The sequence below is a fragment of the Marmota flaviventris genome, chromosome 18 (assembly GCF_047511675.1).
Source record: "Marmota flaviventris isolate mMarFla1 chromosome 18, mMarFla1.hap1, whole genome shotgun sequence".
NCBI lineage: Eukaryota > Metazoa > Chordata > Mammalia > Rodentia > Sciuridae > Marmota > Marmota flaviventris.
In genome coordinates this window covers 7,807,669-7,829,191 of record NC_092515.1, presented here as the reverse complement: position 1 = coordinate 7,829,191, position 21,523 = coordinate 7,807,669, and the positions used below count along the sequence as shown (strand labels likewise).

General features: G+C 53.6%; 2 protein-coding genes across 3 annotated transcripts; both read right to left on the bottom strand.

Annotated features, from left to right (window-relative positions):
* Nucleotides 1–4,576: 4,576 nt before the first annotated feature.
* Nucleotides 4,577–11,196, bottom strand: LOC139702664 (calcium-binding protein 5). 2 transcript variants are annotated; one of them, XM_071604242.1, is made up of 6 exons: nt 11,134–11,196; nt 9,822–9,852; nt 9,207–9,350; nt 7,081–7,190; nt 5,469–5,616; nt 4,577–4,946 (listed from the first exon to the last, which is right to left on the bottom strand). In XM_071604242.1, the coding sequence occupies exons 1-6, from the start codon at nt 11,194–11,196 to the stop codon at nt 4,921–4,923; spliced, it is 522 nt and encodes a 173-aa protein (XP_071460343.1). In that variant the 3' UTR covers nt 4,577–4,920. The 2 variants fall into 2 exon arrangements, with proteins under 2 accessions (XP_071460343.1, XP_071460344.1); XM_071604243.1 differs by having other exon boundaries at nt 9,822–9,849.
* A 2,772-nt stretch (nt 11,197–13,968) lies between these two features.
* Nucleotides 13,969–21,523, bottom strand: LOC139702691 (uncharacterized). Its single transcript, XM_071604456.1, has 4 exons — nt 21,390–21,523; nt 16,179–16,325; nt 15,834–15,965; nt 13,969–14,534 (listed from the first exon to the last, which is right to left on the bottom strand). The coding sequence occupies exons 1-4, from the start codon at nt 21,473–21,475 to the stop codon at nt 14,114–14,116; spliced, it is 786 nt and encodes a 261-aa protein (XP_071460557.1). The 5' UTR covers nt 21,476–21,523; the 3' UTR covers nt 13,969–14,113.

The following is a 21,523-nucleotide window of genomic DNA, read 5'->3' as shown; positions in this document are numbered from 1 at the left end:
GGGATATGGCTCAGTGGTTAACCACCCTGGATTCCATCCCTGGTAACCCCACCCCTTAAAAACATCAGTGCAAAGTCATTTTTTATTCATGACCTACTTCTGAAATGCATACTTATCCCTTGAACTTGGTCCTTTGATTCCATTTTTTGGAAATATTTATGTTTAGTTTTAGTGGACACAGTATCTTTATTTTTATGTAGTGCTGAGAGTCAAACCCAGTGCCTTGGGCATGCCAGGGGAGTACTCTACCACTGAGCCACAACTCCATATAGCTCAGTTGGTAGAGTGCTTGTCTTGCATGCACAAGACCCTGGGTTAAATCCCCAGCATCACCACAAAAATAAATAAATTAATTAATAAATTAATTAATTAATTAAAAAGGAAAGCTTTGATTTCATTTTTAAGCAGACGAAAAGCATCTTCAGAAGCAGACTCCACACTGAGCTGGAACCTGCTTCATTCTTTCCCCACTGCATGTTTCAAACCTAGATAATCACCCTTAGCAACAGCCGATTCATTATCCTGCTAAATCACATGCTCTTCATGAAGAACAGAGGAAAAATGTGGCCTAGCCCACCCACGAGGGGGCCTGAATCTCCCTGGGGACTCCCTTTCCTGATTTCTCAAGGAGAGAATTTGATGGAAGGAAAAGTTGATGGCGAGGTTGGTGGGGGAATCAGATCCTCTGTCCAGGGACCCTTAAAAGTACCCGTGGCCTTCTCCCCCTTTCTGAGAAATCACAGATTTAGGCAGAGCATCTGTAGGTACTTATTAAATAATTAATAAATAAGTTAGTAAACAAAGGGAAGGAATTTTTTTCTTATTGATTTATATATATATATATGAATGACAGCGGAATGCATTACAATTCATATCACACATATAGAGCACATTTTTTCATATCTCTGCTTGTATTAAAGTATATTCACACCAATTTGTGTCTTCATACATGTGCTTTGGATAATGATGTTCACCACATTCCACCATCATTTCTAACCCCTACCCCCTCGTTTCCCCTCCCACCCCTCTGCCCTGTTCCTCTATTCCTCCCGTGCTCCCCCTCCCTACCCGACTATGACTCAGTCTCATAGGGAAGGAATTTCATTGCAGATGCCTCTAATATTCCTTCCCCATGCCCATGGCAGATATCAATAATTGATTGCAGGGCTGGGGCTGTGGATCAGCGGTAGAGCGCTGAAAGGGTAAAGTTTCTAAGCTGCAAAGCCTGAGTTAAAATGTAAAGGGCCAGGCATTGTAAACCTGCTTCAAACTGCAAAGCATGGGTTAAATTCCCGAGGCAGTTAAGACAATGCCCTACTGGCCATTTAGTTGATTTATGGCCTAAGATCCTGTGCAGTCCAACACGTACACACCTCAGGGCCTAAACCAATCAGTTTAAACGTAACCCCCACCTTAAGAATGACCTATCACTCCAGCCAGCCCTGTTCCCGCCAATGTATGTACTAATCAAGTCTAAGAATTGTTGTTTAACTTTCCCGCGGTGTATGGTGATTTGTTAAAGGAGACTGTGATGTATGTAAAGTCCCTGCCCTCCCCCAAAAAAGTGTACTTAAGCATTGTTCAACCCCGGCTCTGGGCTCTGGGCTGTTTTCCCTTCCTGAGTGAGCCTAGAGCCTCAGCGCGCTGAATTGGATCCTCAATAAAAATCCCTGTCTGCTTATTGCATGAAGCCAGTCTCTTGTGGTCTCTTCCTCCGACGCTTCGCCGGTCCCTTAGAGTGCTTGCCTAGCATGTGTGAGGCCCTGGGTTGGCTCCTTAGCACCACATATAAATAAATAAAATGAACGTATTATGTCCAACTACAACTAAAAAATAAATTTAAAAAAAGATAGATTGCAGAATCCGGATGAATCCCTCTAGGCCCAGAAGCAAATGGATATTTTTGTTCTTCTCTTTCTCCTTCCTCTCCTTCTTTCTTCCCGGCCTTCTAAACAGAGTACCCTGAGCAACTGCTGCCACTACCCCCCACTGTACCTGGGCATCAGGGATAGATTTTTGCTGTTCAGTCCCTTTTCTATGGATTTGATTTCAGATAACAGTGGTTTTGCATGGACACACAAGAAGCCTGCAGATTGAAGGGTAGATCTGTTTCTCTTTAGCTCAAGAGCAAGCAGAGGGCAAGTCTTCACCAACCACACAAGGAATACCTTAGTAAGCGCTCTTCTCCTGTTCCTGGTTCCACATGGCCCTCCCTTAAGTCCTTCCCTCCCTCCTTCCTGCCTCTGTTCCTGGACACACCAAACTCACCCGGCCTCTGGACCTTTGCATGTGCTGGACTGCTCTGCCCTGGCTTTCTGCAGCCCCCGCCCTGCTGCCTCCGGTCCTGGTTTCAACTTCTCTGTGATGGGGAAGGAGGTGGGTGGGCCATGTCCCTCTTAAGAGAGGACCTCTGCCCAGCCCAGGGAGTGCAGTCTTGATGTCAGTTCAAATCAGGTGTCCTCAGCTTCTAAGTGACCCCCCGCATCCAGGGACATGCCGTTCCCTGGGCAGTCCATAGCCTGGCTGAGGCCAGGGGTGAAGACGTGGCAGAGCTGTGTCCAGAGCTCCCGTGGCTCCCCCGAGCTGAGGACCTGCAGGAAGCTCAGCTGTCCACCCCGAGCACCTCCCCTTCCCTTCCCAGTACTGATCCCCAGGAGACCCCTAAGGGAGCTTCAGCTGACCCACCCTCAGTCAGAGAGAGAGAGCCCCGGAAACCATCTAGAAACACCTCGTCTCCAAGACGTGACCTTCTGGCCATGCTGAGCCACTCTTTCCCTTCCCCAAACTCTCCTTATATCTGATCCCCCCATCTTCCTGGAAGGGTTCATCCGGGCACGAGCTTCTCTTAAGTGATTTAATTTTTTCTTTTCCTCACAAACTGGAATGTCACTCCCCAAGAAAGCAAAGCTCTTGTCCTCGGGTCTTTCCAGGACCTAAGAATAATGCAGGCTAACTGCGTGAATCTGAGCTGTCCAGTGACTAGCCACTAGCCACGGGGGCTACTTAGATTAAAATTAATAAGGTCAATTATTTATTAATGAAATTGCATTTACTTAATAAAATAAATCTGAAATGAAACTCAGTTCTTCAGCCTCATGCCCCACACTTAATCCTCAGTGTCCACACATGGCTAGTGGCCACCATGACGGACGGGGCAGTTCTGGAGCATGGCCATCATGGCAGAAGCCCCTGCTGCACTGCACACCTCTAGGGTATAAGCCCCTGGGGTCAAAGCCCTGTCATTGTTCCTATCCTATCACCAGGGACAATGTGGCCACAGAGGGACTCAGCAAACCTTTCTAGAACAGGCGAGAGGTGAGTGGATGTATCAATGGAAGTCGGAGGAGCTGAGGAAGGAGGTGAGCAGGGTCCTGTCACTCCAGATCCTTACAGCGGTCTCCAGGGCCACCCTTGCATGACTTAACCCTGACACTCCGACCCCTTCCTGCCCACCCCTGCGGTCACCCTCGTCTCCCTGCTGTTCCTCGACACTCCAGTGTGTTCCCACCTCGGGCCTTTGCCTGTGCCACACGCTGTGTCTTCAACACTCTTCCCTCAGACATGTCCCTTATGCTCAGCGAATGCTCCAAGGTCCCCAAGAAAATGGTGTCCCCCCACACACAGCTCCTCTGCGTGGCCATTTCCTCCCATCATGAGGCGAGCTCCGGGGGGTGGCAATGTGTCTGGTTTATCCACGGCTCTAGCCACCAGCCTGGACGGGCAGCCTGCACACAGCAAGCACTGACGACACTGCTGTCCACGTGAAGGACAGGGGGAAGGAAAGGAGGAGGGTGGGCAGGGGAAGGACGGTGAGAGGTGAAGGCTTCACAGTCGCGTGGCCCAGGAGGGTGAGCAGGGCCCAGGTAAGGGGCAGGGAGCAGCACCCGGCTCTGCTTTCTCCTTAATGGGGCCAGTGGAGGCCTGTGAACAGCCCATTCTATGCATCTGCTCAACAGACCACAAAGAGAGAAAATCCTGGAGGTGACATTTTATTTTGAGGACCTCTGTGCTGCTGAGGCGTGCTGTCCCCGGGGGAGGTGAAGGAACCACATTCTCAGTGTCACAGACAGATGGATGTTGGGTTTGCAGGACGGAGCACAACTCCCACCCACCAGGGAGATTCTCCGGAAGCAACCTGGGCCAAACGGCGTGGAGGCAGGGGGCTTCCAGGGATGGCTTTGCAGTCACCTGCTGAGCTGGGGATTTCGGGGATCCTCTCTCTCTCTCTCTCGATATTTGGTGGGGGATTAATTCCCCAGGGATCATCTTGCCTAAACCCGATAATCCCGATTTGTGATTTAATTCAGTTCCCCTGAGTATCTTACACCAGGAGAGGGACGTGGGTGATCAGAGGGGAAAACACAGGCTGGGCTTCCAGGAAATCAGGAATTCACCCCCAATGGCTCCTCACGGGTGGCGCCCACGCCCAGCCTCATCTAGGAGCAGTTTCTAGCCCCGTGATGGGGTTGGCGCGTCTCCCTCTCACAGAACCAGGGTGTCTGGGATTGAAATCGGAAGGGTGGGAGGGAGGGGAGGGGAGGGTGGACGGGGTGGGACTTTGTGACAATCTATCAGGAGAGAAGACTATTAGCTGGGGAAGAGATTTTGGCAGGTCGCAGGGGTTTAGGACTATGTGTAAGAAAAAGATGTCATTAACCTCTGGAATTTCTGGAATGGCAACTGGATCTTAGTCCCACTCCCATTTCCACACCTCCTGAATCTCATTCCTTAGGCACCCCACTCCATCCCCATCTGGCAAAGCTGCTGCTTTCAGTCTAACCTCAATCCATGCAGCTGCAAAGCCATTGACTACCCTCCTTCCCCCCACTCCATCCTTCAAGGGATCATGGGGATTGGGTCCTCAGCAAGCAAGGGATCCATGTTGACCAAGTGGGGAGCATCTGGGTCCTCAGGACATCCTCAGCGAGACATCATCTTCACAAACTCTGCAAAAAAAAGCCCCAGTGAGGTGCCTCATTATAAAAACCACGGTAGTTTTTTGAGTACTTCCTATGCTGACCTTGGAGAAATTACCTAACCCTCTACGCTCCGTGTTTTCATTTGTAAGACGGGAGTCATAGGCTCACTCTTTCCCCTGTGTTTTTAAGATGGTTAAATGACACAAGGCTTGTGTTCCATGAATGGCCATTGTTAGGGTCTGATGTCACCCTCTCCACCGTCTCAGGGGGATTCCTCTTCACAGGTCAGGAGGCTCGGCCATGAAGGTAGCCCCTGAGCCTGAGTCAGCTGGACAGTGACTGGTGAACCCTGGACAGGACACCCTTTGTACCCGACCTTGCTATGACTCTACACCAGAACTTGCCAGCCCCGCCCTGCTTTGAGGTCCCCCGTCCTCTGGCCTGGGGTTGGCCTGCAGATCTGCTTCCCACCCTTGCCCTCCACCTGTCCAGGAAGGCCACACGGGGAGCGGGAAATGGATCCCTGCCGAGCCCACCCCTGTACGTCACCTTCAAAGTCAACGGTGCCATCTCCATTGACATCGGCCTCGTGGACAACCTCGGAGATCTCCCGGGGGGTGAGCCTCTCTCCCAGAAGCCTCTGCATGGCCTGCTGCAGCTCCGCCAGTGTGATCTCCCCGTCTCCATTGGTGTCGAACTGATGAACAGAAGCAGAGGGGGCTGGCTGAGCAGCACCGACCTTGAGAGCAACGGTGACAGGGTGACAGTGTCCATGGTTCACTAGAGCCAGGCCAAGGGCTTCAGGCACATCTTACTGGAGAATATCAGCACCTCGAGGTCAAGGGTTCCTCCCAGGTTTGCACACATCTCTCCCTCTGTGTAGACAGCATTATTGGGATATAATTGATGTGCAGATAGCTAAGCAGGCTTAACCCGTGCCCTCTGATGAGTTGGACAGAGGCATGCCCTCATGAAACCACATCAATCAGCACAGTATGTGTCACCTTGCCTCCAAGACATTCCCTGTCCCCTTAGGTTTCTGTTTGTTGGATGCGGAACATGAGATCTGCTCTTTTAAGTTTTTGATGCCCAATACAGACCGTTAGTCTGTAGGTGAGTGGAACTCAGTCATCTCCATAACTGAAACTTTGAGACCCATGAAAGGACAGCCCACCTGCCCCTGGGCCCAGGTCCTGGCAGCCAGCTTGCTTCAGTCTGTGCCTATGAGTTTTTTTGGAGGCCTTCTGTACATGGACTCCTGTGCACCTCTCCTGTGTGCTGCAGACCTACGGTGGAATGTGGTTCTGCCTTAAGAAGGAAATCCTGAAATGCAGTATCGTGGATGAACCCAGAGGACGTCATGCTGGTGAAAGAGTCCAGGCACACAAGGACAAGCATTTTCACAGGCCAGGCCCTTGATACATGTTTCCCAATTAATCAGAGACCTCCAGAACTTCTCCCTGCTCCTTAACCACCTCCCAGAAAGCCTGCTATGCCCTCTCCTCAGCGCACACAGAGGGGCCAGGGATGGTCCTCAGCTCCGCTGACCTGGCTCCAACCACGGCCCCTCTGGCCTGCACTCCCCAGGCAGCCTGCAGGGGTCCCTGGCTGCCGTCTTGCTCCTGCCAGGGTCTCCCCTCTGCATGTCAGGCTCCGTGTTCACAGTCACATAGGGGACAAGTCAGATCCTGTCACTCCCCCTGGTGGCTTCCTGTCCAGTCCATGACAGGTGGATGGGCCCTGCCCTCCACAACTCTGAGGTCTCCACCACATCTGTCCCCTGCTATGTTCTTTCCAGCTCCCTGTCACCCTTTGTCACCCTTCCTCAGACACAGCGTCCTGCCTCCTGGTGTGTGCAGTGTCCTCTCCTGGGATGGGACTTTCCTGGAGCAGTTCTGTCCAGGGGGAAATGCATCGGGAGCCTCTCAGGGGATTCTAAGTTTCCTAGTAGCTACATTAAAGAAAAAGTGAGGGGCTGGGGGGCAGCTCATGGTGGAGGCCTAGCAAGCGGGAGGCCCTGGCCCATGTCAAGTGTCATCCCCTTCCCTATCCATCCCACTAGGGCTGGGCCAAAACAAGGAGGGCAGGGGGTGGCCCTCTGGTAGGCTCTGTCCATGGTGCTGACGTGACCACCCCCAGCACCATGGACCCCTTCACTGACCTCCTTGAAGGCGTCTCGCATCTCCTGGACACCAATCATCCCAGCCGTTTCTGCAAGCAACTTGGGGGTCATCAGCTCCACAAAGTCGTCAAAGTCCACACGGCCCCCCACTGAGGCAGAAAGGGAGAGGTTAGTGGGACTCCACACCCTGACCTTCCAATCCCTCGCTTCTCTCTTCCAGTCAGTTCCAGAAAGAGAGCGGCTCCCAGGTCCCCGCCATGCACGGGTTTCCTGTTCTGCACTTTTATTAGTGCATGGCAGCCTCACACACTAGCGGGTTAGTTTCGACATGCTCATGCCTGGACTGTAGTTTGCTCCTTTTCGGTCCCCAGTGCTTCCTCTCTACCTCCCCTCCTCCCTCCTCCGGGTCCCTTCCTCTCCTGGATCCTTCTGCTTATTGACTTTTAGGTGGGTGCTCTATGGGTGCACATAAAGGTGGAGCTCAGAGTGGGATGTGCACATACGCATCATCTGGTCATTTCATTCCTCGGTTCTTCCCTGTTCCTGTCCCTCTTCCCTCCCTCAACCCCTACCCCACTGATGTCCCCTCTGTTTCATGGGATCCCCTCCCCACACATTCCCCTGTGAGAGAACACGTTCTCCCCTGGCCTTCCGAGTCTGGCTTATGTCACTGAGCGCGGTGTTCCCCAGTTCATCCATTTACCAGCAGATGCTTGAGTCTCATTCTTCTTTGTGGCTGGGTGAACCCCCCTTATCTTTCACTCACTCAGCTCAAGCCCTGTGTCCCTCTAACCTGAACCTGGTGGACAAGGCACGTATGGGTACGTGACTGACTGACTGCACAACCTTGAGCATGGTCAGGACCCCTGTTCCTCGTCTGTGGATCTGTAAAGAGGGAGTGTGAGTTACATTTGCACCTGAGGCTTTTCCAGATACGAATACAATCATGCCTTGGCATCCACTGGGGGAGTGGTTCCAGGAACCCCCATGGATACCAAAATCTGCAGACGGTCAAGTCCCATCTCCAAAACGTCAAGGTATTTGCATGTAACCTACGCAAACCTCTCATATGCTGTACCTCATCTCTAAGCTCCGAGCTGTTCACTGAGAGCCCCCGATCCTCAGGGTTGGTGGAGAGTCCTCAGAACCCCAGGAGAAGGACCAACAGCTTTGGCTCCTGTCTCACTCCCAGGTTTCTGAGACATGGGCGGGGCATGTCTCAGAGGCCCCGACACAGTGGAAATGCTCTCTGAGTTTATACTGTGTTGTTCAGGGCACAATGACAAGGAAAAAAAATAGCCTGAACATGTTTAGTACATACACAATTATTTCCCAAATGTTTTCCATCTGCACTTGCTTGAATCTGCAGATACACAGAGGGCTGAGCACACCATTATCACCTTGAATTCCACCTTAACTCAGTTACATGCCCAGAAGCAAACCAGTAACAATTTTACTTCAGTTTCAGTCTCAAAGTCACCTCTGGTCTCCATTTAAAAATCGATCCTTTTCAACTCAGGAAGCTGAGACAGGAGGATGGTGAGCTCAAAGCCAGCCTCAAAGCGAGGCACTAAGTAGCTCAGTGAGACCCTGTCTCTCAATAAAATACAAAATAGGGCTGGGGATGTGCTCAGTGGTCGAGGATCCCCGAGATCAATCCCCGGGAGCACCCCCCAAAATCATTCTTTTTCCAACTTTGTTCACCACCATTAGGTGCAAGTGCAAGCTCATTGCTGACATCCAGCATGGCTCCAACCTCACACTCCTCAAATAGACCTTTAGTGGTGACAGTGATAAACCACACTTAATCAGAATTTGTGGGGACTACAACTTGGCCTGCCTGTCCCTTCACCCTCCTTCCCATGGCACCATGAGGTAAGGAGTGTCCTGCCTTCACTCAGAGACCAGGGACCTGAGACCCAAGATAACTTCACTTTTCAGAGTGACTTTCATTGACAAATAAGAGAACTGGGACTTGCACCCAGACCTGTCTCCCCAAGGCCCCTCCAACTACTTCAAAAGCCGCCTCCCTGGGGCAGTCTGCTCTTTTCTACACCCCAATCCTCGTAGCCCCCTGTATCCCCACAGACTCCCCCTCCCCCTGCTCCCCAGTCTCTCCCTGAGCACGGCCCAGCCCAGCCCTGCCTTCCTCCCCCGGGTCTCACAGTTCATGCGGACTTGCTGGCCCAGTTCGGTCAATTCCATCTCCGTGGGCATGTAACCCATTGTCCTCATGAGATTCCCCAAATCCTTATGGGAGATAAACCCATCTCGGTCCTTGTCAAACTCAAGGAATGCTTCCCGGAGCTCTGAAAGTCAAGAGAGAAGAACTTTGGAGGAACTTGAAACAGCCGGGGGGAAGAGTGGCATTCCTTGAAACTGTTGCTGAGGCAGTGACAGAGACTCGAAGGGGAATACACCATAAAACCCAGCACTGCAGAACAGCAGTGAGTGGGAAAGGCGCCCGCAGGGGGAACGGCTCCGAGCTGCTCACTGAGCCCCCAATCCTCAGGGTCGGTGGAGAGCCCTCAGAACCCCAGGAGAAGGACCCACAGCTTTGGCCTCATTTTAAGGCTCCCGTCTCCTCTCATCCCGGGTTTCTGAGACATGGGCCGGGCATGTCGCTAAGGACTCCCACGCACTTAGCTGCCCTGAGGAGGTCTCAGTGTGCAGTGGAGGGGACAGGAAGGGGTGTGAGGTGTGCATGGGAGGAGGTGACACAGACACAGCTGAGAGCAGGTCCCTGGGGGCGTGGAGGGCATTTGGGGGGCAGATGTTACCTTCGATCTCATCCTGCCCCAGGGGTCTCTCCTGGAGGGAATGCAGGGAGGGAAGGTGGAGAGACAGTCAGGGTCCCGCGCTCCTCAAGCAGGCCCGTCCTCCACACCCCTGTTCCCTTCACCTCTCCTCCTCCCTCCCCAACTCCCATTCCTCAGCTTCTGCTCTACTTCCTCCCCATCCCCTCTCACTCCTCTTTCCTGTACTTGAACCTGGATCTGCTCTTTCCCAGACACACATTCCATTGTACGTGGAGTCCGAGCCTCCCCAGATGGACAGGGTGGGATTTGCTGTCCCAGCCCAGGTGTCAGAGGCTGGCTCTGCTGGGGCTCCTGGCATTTGAACCTCAGAACGACTCTGGGAGGGAGACCAGGTATCATTCCCATCTTACCCATGAAGACGCTCAAGAACAGGGAGGTCAAGGAAGCTGCTGAAGGTCACACAGCTCTGAAACAGCAGGTCCCCGACCAGGGGAGGGGAAGTTACCCTTTAGGTCCTGTGGCAACTAGAGTCCAGGGCTCCCGACTCCAGGTCAGAAGTCTTCCCAGGGCACCCCACTGCTGTCCCCACCTGCCTCCGCTTCCTCCCAAGAGGGAGAGTCCCTTGGTGTGGGACCAGAGCTCAGTGGCGTTCAGGAGGGCCACTGAGTGCCAGCAGGACCGGTGCCTGCACCTCTGCGAGCGTCTGCCCTTCACTGCCCGACCCGCTGCTGGACGTGGCCTGGACACCTGCAGAGAGCCTAGAGGCTCCACCAGCCTGGCCTCCACCCTCCAGCTCCCTGGCCGTCCCCCAGTGTCTCTCTTGCTGTCCTCTGTGCAGTCTCATCTCTGTCCGCCCTGTCCTTCCTTCCCTTCCTGACAGTCGCAAGCACAGGAATGGACCCGCCTGCCCTGCCACTTCCTCCCTGGGAGCTTATGGCGAAGGACTCGTGTCTCAGCACCTCGGTTTCTTCACCTGTAACACGGGAGTGAGTCTCGGGGACCTCGGAGTTGTTCTGGGAGTTAAATGACATCAGGAATGTGCAGACCTTTGCACAGAGCTGGCCACACAGCAGGGACTTGGTAAGTGTCCAAAATTGCCATTGTCACCATCACTGGCCTCTTGTGTCCAGAGCAGAGAAAGGGACACCATCCCAGCCCCCGTTTATTCTCCTCACAAAGCCCCCTCCTGAGTTTACTGTCCCCCTTCATCCTGTGGCCCCTGGGAACCCAGAGCCCCCTCCTGTGTTCTGAGCTTCCTGGTTCCTGCCGCTCACCTGCCCCTTCTCCCCCTGCCCCACCCCCTCCCTGCCTGCCCCCAGTCGCCCTGCCTCACCCGCTGCTTCTCAGCGATGCCCTTCCTCAGGAAGATGCAGGCGGGGCCCGCGGGGAACTGCATGGGGCAGGCGTGCTCTCAGGTTTGTCCCTCTGGGTGGCCCTGTGCCTGTCCCTGGCAGCCCAGCCTCCTGCTCAGTCCTGTGCCAGCTCTGCTGCCTCTCTGGGCCTCTCCTGCGAGCCTGAGTCTCAGAGCTGTGAAGGCTGGGGGACCTCGCCCAGGCTGGGAGGGATCAGGGCTGCGCCTGCCTCCCCATCTGGCTGCAGGGAGTCAGGGGCAGGGCCACCTCAGGCTGTGACACAGCCCAGGATGGCACTGGAGAGCATTTGAAAGTAGGGATTAGGGCAGGCGCCTGTCCATTCACTGTATCCACCTGCATCGCCTATGCCCACTCTCTATGCCTGTCCTTTGGGCCGTGGCACATGCAGAGGACAGGGTCTGGCCCCAGAGCTCTCCTGACCAAGTCAGGCCCCTGTGCAGGGACGGCCTGGTGACAGGGGGAACAGTGGTGGAGAGGGCAGTCTGGGCTCTCCCCTGTTCCTCTGGTCCCCCCTGCTCTTCCTGAGTAATTCAGTGGCAGCAGGGAGGGGGCCAGGGCGTGAGAAGTCATGGTGGGCTCAGGGCCAGGGGTGGTGAGGGGTCCACACAGGGAGGGTAGGGGACATCTGCTGTGGGGGCAGAGTCCCCTGGGGAGTGGAATGAGGGGCGAGTGCCCATAGAAGGTGGGCATGGCCAGAGGCTGCGAGGGTTCAGATGTGACCTGAGTGTTTCTCCAAAAACTCAAGTGTTGGGAGCTCAGACCTCAGTGTGGCAGTGTTAGAAGGTGTTGTGGGGGGAGACTTTAGGAGGAGGGGCCTAGTATTGAACTTGGAGGCTTGGCCAGTACTCATAGGCGCACGCGCGCACGCACACACACACACACACACACACAAAGAGGCTGTGTCCATTGGTAAATTTTCTACTTAGATGTGAGGTCTATTTTATATTATAACTATTTAAGTAGATAATGAGAGTGAATGAGTTGGAGGCTGGGTCCCCAAGGCAGCAAGGTTGAGATGAGGGATGAGGGAAGGGATGGGATCCTAAGGGCTTTAACCACATCAGTGAATTAATCCTCAGATGGAGTAATAAGCTGATGGCATTATGGGAAGTGGGGGGAATTTTAGAAGATGGGGCCTGGTCAGACGAAGGAACTCAGTAGGGATGTGCCCAGCAGGACTGGTCTTGTCCCCAGCCCTTCCGCCATCATGGGCTGCCTCACCTCAGGCCCAAAGCAGTGCCGTCTGCAACCGTGGACTGAGAGCTCCGAAACCAAAAGACAAAATGAACCTGTCCTCCTTTAGGTCGTCACCCTCAGGTATCCGGGTCAGTGGAGGAAAGCCAAGACAGTAGTGACCTGTAGGCAGTTCTCCAGCGCTCCCCAATCAGAGGACATGGGAGCTGGGACACCAACTTTCATGAGGGCCTCAGACCTTGACTTCTCAGTACTGTTCCCCATAAGAGGGACCACGTCTCCCAGGAGACGGGCTGATGCCCTGTCTGGGGCAGGACATGAACAAGGGGAGCTGAGACCCTTGCAGCATAAAGCGGGGATTGTTCAGGAATCACGGGGACACGCTAAAAGAACACCGAGGACGGCTGGAGGAAGCTCCTTGGCCACACTGGGCAACTGCAGAATCAAAATCAATGAGGATGGCAGCAAATGATGCAGGAAAACCCAGGAAAGCAGAGTCCACAGGAGGTCAGGGAAGGGTGAAGTGGACGGCCTGATTGCCCAGCTCAACGCGCCCACACACTGATCTCAACTCATTCCAAAGGGAGAGTCCCTTTTCTGGAAGAGTGGAAAAATCTGGCAGATGCCATCTTAATCAAATAACCCAAGAAATGTCATCAATAATGTGACAAAATCATGCCCATCTTGAGGACACAGCCTCACTTTCATGATCTTCCTGAATCTCCTCATGGGAAGGCGTCAGGCAAGCCAAGATGGAGGGGTGACTGACAAAATAACTGCCTGTGACCTTCAGAGAGGTCAAGGTCAGGAGAGTCAAGGGAAGACTGAGGAACCCCCAGCGGGGAACAGACTGAGGAGACATGAGCAAACCCAGCACAGACGCCTCCGCTGGATCCTTTGCTACAGGGATCTCCATGGGGACAGCAGGTGGCTTCCTGTCCAACCCTGCTGTTCTGTGGCACATAGGACTGTCACCCTGCTCCCTGCCTTCATGGGCACCTGGTCTCCTACCCGTGTGCAGGTCTCCCTTGTGTCCAGATCTCCCTTTTATACAGACACCAATCCTGGAGGACGTGGGTCCCCTATGACCTCACCTCCATTTGCTCACATCTGTAAAGACCCAATTTCCACAAAAGGTCACAGTCCAAGTACTGGAGGTTGAGACATCAGGACCTTCTGGCAGGACGCAGTTCAGCACCTGAGCCCTTCTTTAGGAAAGGCAGGGTGTGACAAACAATGGTAATGTCCCTCAACATTGGGTCCACGCCAGATGCTGCCTGGGGTCTTGAGACTCCTGTCACCCTCTCCAGGATTCAGGTGCCAGGTGTGATAAGGGGCACAGGCATGAAGGGCCCACCTGGGTCCTGGGCTTCATCACTGAGGGAGAGATGAGTAGGGGCAGAGGACAGGAGGGGAGGGAGGAGGGAGGAGGCCAGAGGAGCAGAGGGGACAGCTGGGGACAGAGTCCACCTGAAGAAGAGTGGGGGAAGGAATTGCTGGTGGGTAAGTGGGACAGGGCCCAGGGCGGGGATGAAGGGAGCCCAGGTGGACAGGGAGGCTGTGCTGTGACAGCAGACCAGGAGCCACATGGTCACACAGCGTCACTCAGCAAGCTTTATTAGGCACCTGTGTCCTCATAGCTGACTTGGCCCCAAGGATCTAGCCCATGAGAGGGGCCCATTCCTCCTTCCCTGGGGTCACCCGCCCATGGGGGCTGCAGCAGCGAGGTGAAATGACAAGGGAGAGTTAGGTGGCTTTGGTCTCCATCACCACATCCATTTTGGCCACATGAACATTGGACACGGTGGCTCTGATGCTCAGGGAGCCATGCTTCAGCTCCAGGGCCCCCTGAGGGGTCTGCAGGATGCACTTCACCACCTTGGGATCCGGGGCCTCCTTCTCCATGATGCCATCAAAGACCTGCTCCAGGCCGTCCTGGGCCAGCGGCCCCCTGAGCACGGCCAGGGCAAACTGGATGCGATGGAGGGTGTAGCTGAAGGGGACGGAGAACAGCAGGGCCAGGTGCTCGTCTGGGCCCTGGTAGGCCAGCAGGCCCGCCGTGCCCTGGAAGCTGGAGCTCGTCTTTGTGAAGGAACAGTGGATGGTGGACTTCGGGGGAAGCACAGGTGGTGGTCTCACGTGGGCCTGGCCACTCCGACAGCAGAGCCTGGGAGAGGAGTTGGGGCCCCATGTGTCTGCAGGCAGTGTTGTGCACTGCACGAGAGGGACTCATGACTTGGGAGAGACGCTCGTCCACTAGGTACCTGATTGCCCCAGCCCCACCACCTACCGTGGAGCTCCTGTCGGCTACATTGATTTGTCCAACATGGTGAACGCTAAGCACACGAGTGCAGAACTCGGCCTACAGCTAACTCTTCCCCTGCGTCAAACACCATGGCACCCGCCAGAGGGCACAGGATGGAGCTCTGTCCATGTCTCCAATCCCATGTCACTCAGGGCTTCTCCCACACCCTCCCTGACCCAGCCTTCATCCTGTTCCTTAAACAGACTTAAGTCACTCCTGCCAGGACCATGGCTACCTGCTCAGCATCCAGGCCCAGGCCACAGGCTCTCCCTCTGGGGCCTTCCCAGAGCACCACCCCCTTTCCTAGGACCCTCGTGTCACTCCCAGCACACACTGAGCCCTGTGTCTTCACAGCTTGGACCTCTCTCCACACCCACCCTGCAGATCCTTGGCTCCCATGTGTGGGTCAAGTGTCCACCCCTGAAATGCTTGCTGCCGTACAGGTATGCAGTAGGCACCCAATAAATGTTTATGGAATGAGTGAATGGACACCGTGATGAGCAGGGCTGTGGGGCCTGACCCCCAGGGCTATAGGCCCAGTTACAAGGACAGAGGATCCACAAGCAAGAACAAGCCCTGAACAGGACATGAGAGAACTCTGGGGTGGTGGGAAGGCCGGGAACAGCAGAGCGGGTGACAGGGAGACCTCTCAGGTTGGGGTGAGACCAGCTCCTGGCAGGACAGAGACTCGACCTGAAAGATGGACAGCCAGGAGCGACGGGAGCTGTGGCCTGTAAACAACCTGCCCGAAAGAGGGGAGGGCCACTGGGCGGCTGAGTCCAGCCACTGTCCTATGCTCTTCGTGAAGTCTGTGATTGATTGGTTTGTACCCACACACTAGAGCCATTGGGTGGGTCCTGTCGTGAACTGAATTGTGACCACCCCCCGGCAGCCCCCAGATTCGCATGCTGAAGTCCAACCCCGGTGCCTCTGAACGGGACCTTATCTGTACAGAAGCTTTAAGACGTGACTCATCTAAAGTGAGGTCTGTAGGGTGGGGGTGCCCTGTGTCCTCAGAGGAAGACATCAGCATGCACACAGAGGGGGACCACCCTGTGAGGACACAGAAGACGGCCACCTGCAAGCCAGCAGAGTCTTCAGGGGACACCAGCCCTGCAGACACCTGAATGACCTTCAGAGAGGAGACAGGAAGGGACTTACATGGGATCCTTGAACGTCACACCTGTCCTGTTGGTGATCTTGATGCCCACAGTACGGGAGCCTCGGACGTCTACCACTGTGTCCTCCAGAGAACACTCCTCTTCATCCCCAGCTGGGAGCTTTGGGTCCTCACTGAGATCCAAGCAAGAAGCTGTGACTTTCCCCCACAGGGACCTCTGAAGCCTGGGCAGCTACTAGTGAGACACTGCAGGAAGGACCCCGATGCCCCCTGAGGTTCCCACCCAGAGCCGCTGCCTTCAAACACATTTCCCCCAGTGACAGATTCAGGAGCTGCTGAGTCTCCCAAGCTCTGCTGCAACCCCACCTCCAGCCCACACAACGTACCTGAACTTGAACTTGACTTCTTGGTAGAGCCCTCCTGGGCTGGAGACGGTGAGCTCCTCCACCTCTCCTGAGCAGAGCTCCTCAGGGTCCCTGGGGCTTGAGCAGGTCTCTGTGCCAAGGGCTGACCCAGGTGCCAAGGGCAGAGAACTGACAAGACAGGGCACAGTCCTGCACCGTGGCAGCTCTGGCCCTGCACCTGCACAGCCTGTCTTGTCCTGTGCGCCCACTGTACCCCTAGGGTCCAGGGAGCAGTGCAGGGCCCTGTCCCGTGTGCTGCCTCCCGAGTGCTGCAGCTTGAGTCCCAGAGAGGCTTCACCCAAATGGTGTCACCTGCCTCCATTTCTATCCCCAACTGAGCAAAGGAACCCAGAGGTGGTAACACTCAGTGCTGGCAGAGGGGACCCAAGGGACTCAAGGCATTCATCAGGGGCCACATCAGGGTTGTCCCATGTCTGGCTGAACTGTCAGACCATCAGGGACATCTCAGGGAACTGGCTGCCCTCAGGTCCTCTAGCCACACACAGCCTCCTCAGTCCAGGGCTCTGACTCAGTTTCCCCAGACTCCTCCTTCCAGGAGGCCCCGTGACCACAGAGCCAGCACAGAATCCACCAGCAGGACATGGACACCTCACCAGCTCCCATCACGGGGGCTCATCTGCCTCCACCCCACACTCACAGCCACCAGGGCACACGCAGTAGCACTGCCACGTCTTAAGGACCAGAAAGTGGGTTCCTAAGCTCTGCAAGGACCAGAGTCATCAGCAATGCAGCTGAAGTCATTCCATCCAGGAAAAGAGTCCCCACTAACCCCCTGAGGGCATCCACTTGCTTACTTATGCCCAATTCTCCTGGAGTTTTCTGCATGTCCCTGTCCAGTGTCTAAGCCTCTGATCAGGCAGAGCCAGGCTCTCATGGAGTCAGCACCCACAGCTGTAGGGACACTGTCCTGAAGGAACCTTCTGCACAGCACAACTCCGGAAATAGCTGTGATTTGACATGTCCTAAATGCCATCCAAAGAGCATACCAGGCCCTCCTTAGAGCTGCAGAAAGCACATTAGGTCACTCAAGCCCCTGATAAGTCCTACAACAAAGAGCACTGTTTAAATGTCATCTGGACAGGGGTGACTTTTGCTCTGTGGCGACATGGGAAGTTCTAGAGACAGTTTGATTGTCATGTCTGGGAGGTGCTCCTGACTTCTGAAGGGCAGAGGCCAGGGACTGAAAATCATCTTCCAGTGCCCTGCGGCCCCACAGTAGGGCATCATCCAGCCCACACGCCAGCTGTGCTGACGGGGAGGGGGTGGGGGGTCCTGGGCCACCTGAGAACCAATGTGTGGGGAGCCCTGCACCTTGTGGATGGGGCTGGGTGTCTGGTGATCCCCAGTGGGTCAACCAGAGCCTTTCCAGCCAGCTGGAGTAGGGACTCCGTCTTGCAGGAGAGATGGAGAGGTGGAGGCCTGGGAGTGCTGGGCCACTACCTTCCAGTAGGTGCCTGCTGAGTGCCATTGCTAAGTAAGAATGACACATGGCAATTTATTTGTCAGCCTACCCAATGTTGCTTAGAGGAACGACTCTCCATATTGACCCAGGTCATTTGCAGTGTCATTGCATGTAAGGTGACCTTGCTCAAGGATCAGGGCAGATGGGGGTTTAGGGCGTTCCCAGTTTAGGACAATCCGGGTTTAGGGCGGTTCCAGGTTTAAGGTGTACCCTGCTGGGAATAGGGCGTATCCTGATGCCTCAGGCACGCCTGCTCGTTGAGTTCCCATTGAGTTCTTGTGGGATTCAGAGAGTATTTTGGGATTTTGCCCAGAACATGATTGGGGCCCAGAACGTGAATTCCCCCAGAACGTGTATTCCCCCAGAACTTGTTTGTAGAGTGCCAGTGTGAGTTGGGGAATAAAGAATTGCTGTTTGAATCTACAAGGCTGTGAGTGGCTCATGATTGTGTGCCCAGCCAGACTGCGGCATTTTACAACTTTTTACTTTACCACACAGAGATTATCTCATCTAGAAACATTTCTTTCTTTTTTTTAACCTTTATATTAAAATATATTTTCACATCTTGAATCTTTTTCTATCTCTTTTTTAACCGTTAACCCTTTTTATAAATTCACATTTTGAAACAACTCTTATAAAATTTCTGATTTAGACAAATTACTCCACTTTAATAAGATGAAAGACTTTCATGTTTTTTATGATACTATAATACTATAATTGAAACCCAACTGAAACTTCTTATACTCTTTGTATATAAATTACACATGATAGAATCTTAACACTTAGTAACCTTGTTTCAGCAAAGACACAGACCAAAGCAATATTAAACCTTTTATCCATTCACCAATTTATGAAAACACACATAATGTTAAGTAAAGAGTACTTGATTTTATATTTAGTGGTTGATATTTTAAAACTTTAGCTTTGTAAATTAATCAGATGTCTGTAAAAACCAAGATCTTAGACAAATGTAGTAAACAGAACTAGCCATCGCTTTCTTGTTGAAGAAAAATCCTTCTACAGGATACCATGATGGTCCCATTGATATACTTAATAACTCGTCTTTAAAAAGCCATGGGCTACATTTTTTTATTGTATCAACATATGTCCTAACTGTTCTTGGTCTTTCTGGGGTGCCTCCTTCCTCTAATAATTTCTCTTCCTCGGGGGCAAACAACTTCAGTCCTTGAGTCAACCATTTTCCCCAGTTTGCCTGAGAAAGTTCTAGGAACAGGCAGCTTGGAATAAAAACAAAATAAGTCAAAACAAGAACACATTGTTTTTTGAATTGGTCACCCATTCTTTCGCTCTTCCTCAGGGGCGAGCAATTTCACTTACCTCCAAGCTTTAGACGTTCCCCGCATGGACCACCAAAATGCCGCAGTCTGGCTGGGCACACAATCATGAGCCACTCACAGCCTTGTAGATTCAAACAGCAATTCTTTATTCCCCAACTCACACCAGCACTCTACACACGTTCTGGGGGAATTCACATTCTGGGCCCCAAACATGTTCTGGGCAAAATCCCAAAATACTCTCTGAATCCCGCAAGAACTCAATGGGAACTCAACGAGCAGGCGTGCCTGAGGCAGCAGGATACGCTCGATTCCCAGCAGGGTACACCTTAAACCTGGAACCGCCCTAAACCCGGATTGTCCTAAACCGGGAACGCCCTAAACCCCCATCTGCCCTGATCCTTGAGCAAGGTCACCTTACATGCAATGACACTGCAAATGACCTGGGTCAATATGGAGAGTCGTTCCTCTAAGCAACATTGGGTAGGCTGACAAATAAATTGCCATGTGTCATTCTTACTTAGCAATGGCCCTCAGCAGGCGCCCACCAGAGAGGCCACAGCTGCAGAAGACAGGAGGTGCCAGTGAGGGGCAGGGACACTGCTGGATATGCTGTGCCATCTGCATTCCCAGATCCCCAGAGCAGGCTTGCATTGCCCTGGGGCCTGGGGCTCCTGATTCTGTGAGATGCACCCACACTTTCCAATCAGCTCCCTTGTCTCTTCAATTGTCTGAGATCAGCTTTTTTGAACCAGGTAAAGATCTCAGCCTTTCTAATGCTCTGAACGTCTCTGAATGACTCAAAGGAGTCACCATCATGGAATTTTGAGGAAAATGCTTGAGAATTAACTGAGAATGATTAAGGACGCCGGCCGTTAACTGATACTTCTGTGTGTCCCTCAGGCTTTACCTACTGACCCTGGAGAGGGGCAGAGCCACTTCCCTACCTTCTCCAGACGGGAGAACTGAGGCCAGAGAGGAACCTGAGGACCTGGAGCTTCCCACCTTGCCTCCCTACGGAGGGACGGAAAGACAGTCTCCTGGGCTCTGTGTGTCCTCTGCTCATCCAGCCTCAGGCCACACAGGAGCCAGGGTGGTCCTCTGAAGACTCCTTGCTCACAACTGGGGCTTCCTGGTACCTTGAGAAGAAAATTCCAACTCCTCCCTGGGTTTCCTCCTCTGGGCCCTGCCTACTTCTCTGTGGCTGCATAGAGACTCCCACAGATGTCCACGTCTGAATCTCTGGAGTGTGAGTATGTCACCTTCATGGCAAAGGACCTTTTCAGGTATGGTCAAGTTAAGACTCCTCAGGTGGGGAGATGGCCCTGGTCCTGGATTATCAGGGTGGGCCTAATGCCACCACACAGGTCCTTCTTAAAAGGGACAAGAGGAGAAGCTGGAAGCAAGAGGTCAAGGCAGAGGCCACAAGCCAAGGAATGCAGACACTGAATGTCCCAGAAACTGAAAAGGCAATGAGGGAACCTCTCCCAGACCCCTCAGAAGGAATCAGCCTGGCCAACACTTTGGATTTAGCCCCCAAGACTCACTTCAGATTTCTGACTTCCAGAACTGTGAGATGACAAAGCTGAGGTTTAAAGTTACTAAGCTGGTGGTCACTTGTTACAGCAGCAAGAGGACACTGATACTGATGCCTCATCTCCTCCACCTCTCTCTCTGTCAGACTCTTCTCCCGCCTCCCTCCACCTCAACTCTACATATGCAGCACCCTTGCTCCAGGGATCTCCACCTCCCCCTCCCCAAGGAGAAAGTGTGGAAGTTGATCCTTCACTTCATTCAGAAACCTTCTCTGATATGACCCTTCAAGTAGCTCGACCTGGTTCTCTCAGTGAACCCCGAGTTGTCTGTCAAATTGTGTCCCCCCAAGTTCCTGTGCTGAGGTCCGACCCCAGCACATCACACTGTGCCCTTCTTTGAGATTCATGTTTAGAGCGGCAGAGTGGAGTGACCTTGCGAGTGAGCTCTAACCCACACAACTAGTTTCCTTACGAAAAGGGGAAATTGTCCCAGAAGACCCAGAGAAGGAAGAGCATGTCAAAGGACACAGGGGGAAGACAGCCATCCCTTCCCAGCCCAGGAGGGAGACCTGGACAACCTCCCCACGCCCCCAGGAGGAGCCAGCCCAGCCCACCGCTGGGCTTGGATTTCTGGCCTCTGGACAGACAGATAGTAAATTCCTGTGTTTAAGCTCCCCAGGAAGCCAGCCACTCTTCATCCCTCCCCCTAGCCCATTCTCTCCCTGAAGGTGCTCATGGTCTCTCTCCATCACAGAGGCAAGTCCCGAGGGACACGGGCCTCTCTTAACCTCTGCAGTCCTCACGCCAGACACAGAGAAAGTCTCCAGCACGTGTTCACCGAGCAAAAGCCAAGGGGAGGGCAGGGTGGCCTGACCCCTACCTGGCCACGTTCTTCACCTCGCTGAGGATCTTCGTCTTGTTCATGCCAACGTTCTTCTTGGACACCTCCAGGAGCTGCGTCACCATGTCCCTGCTGTAGCTGTCGGCCCCCTGGAATGTGCCGTACCTGTCTCT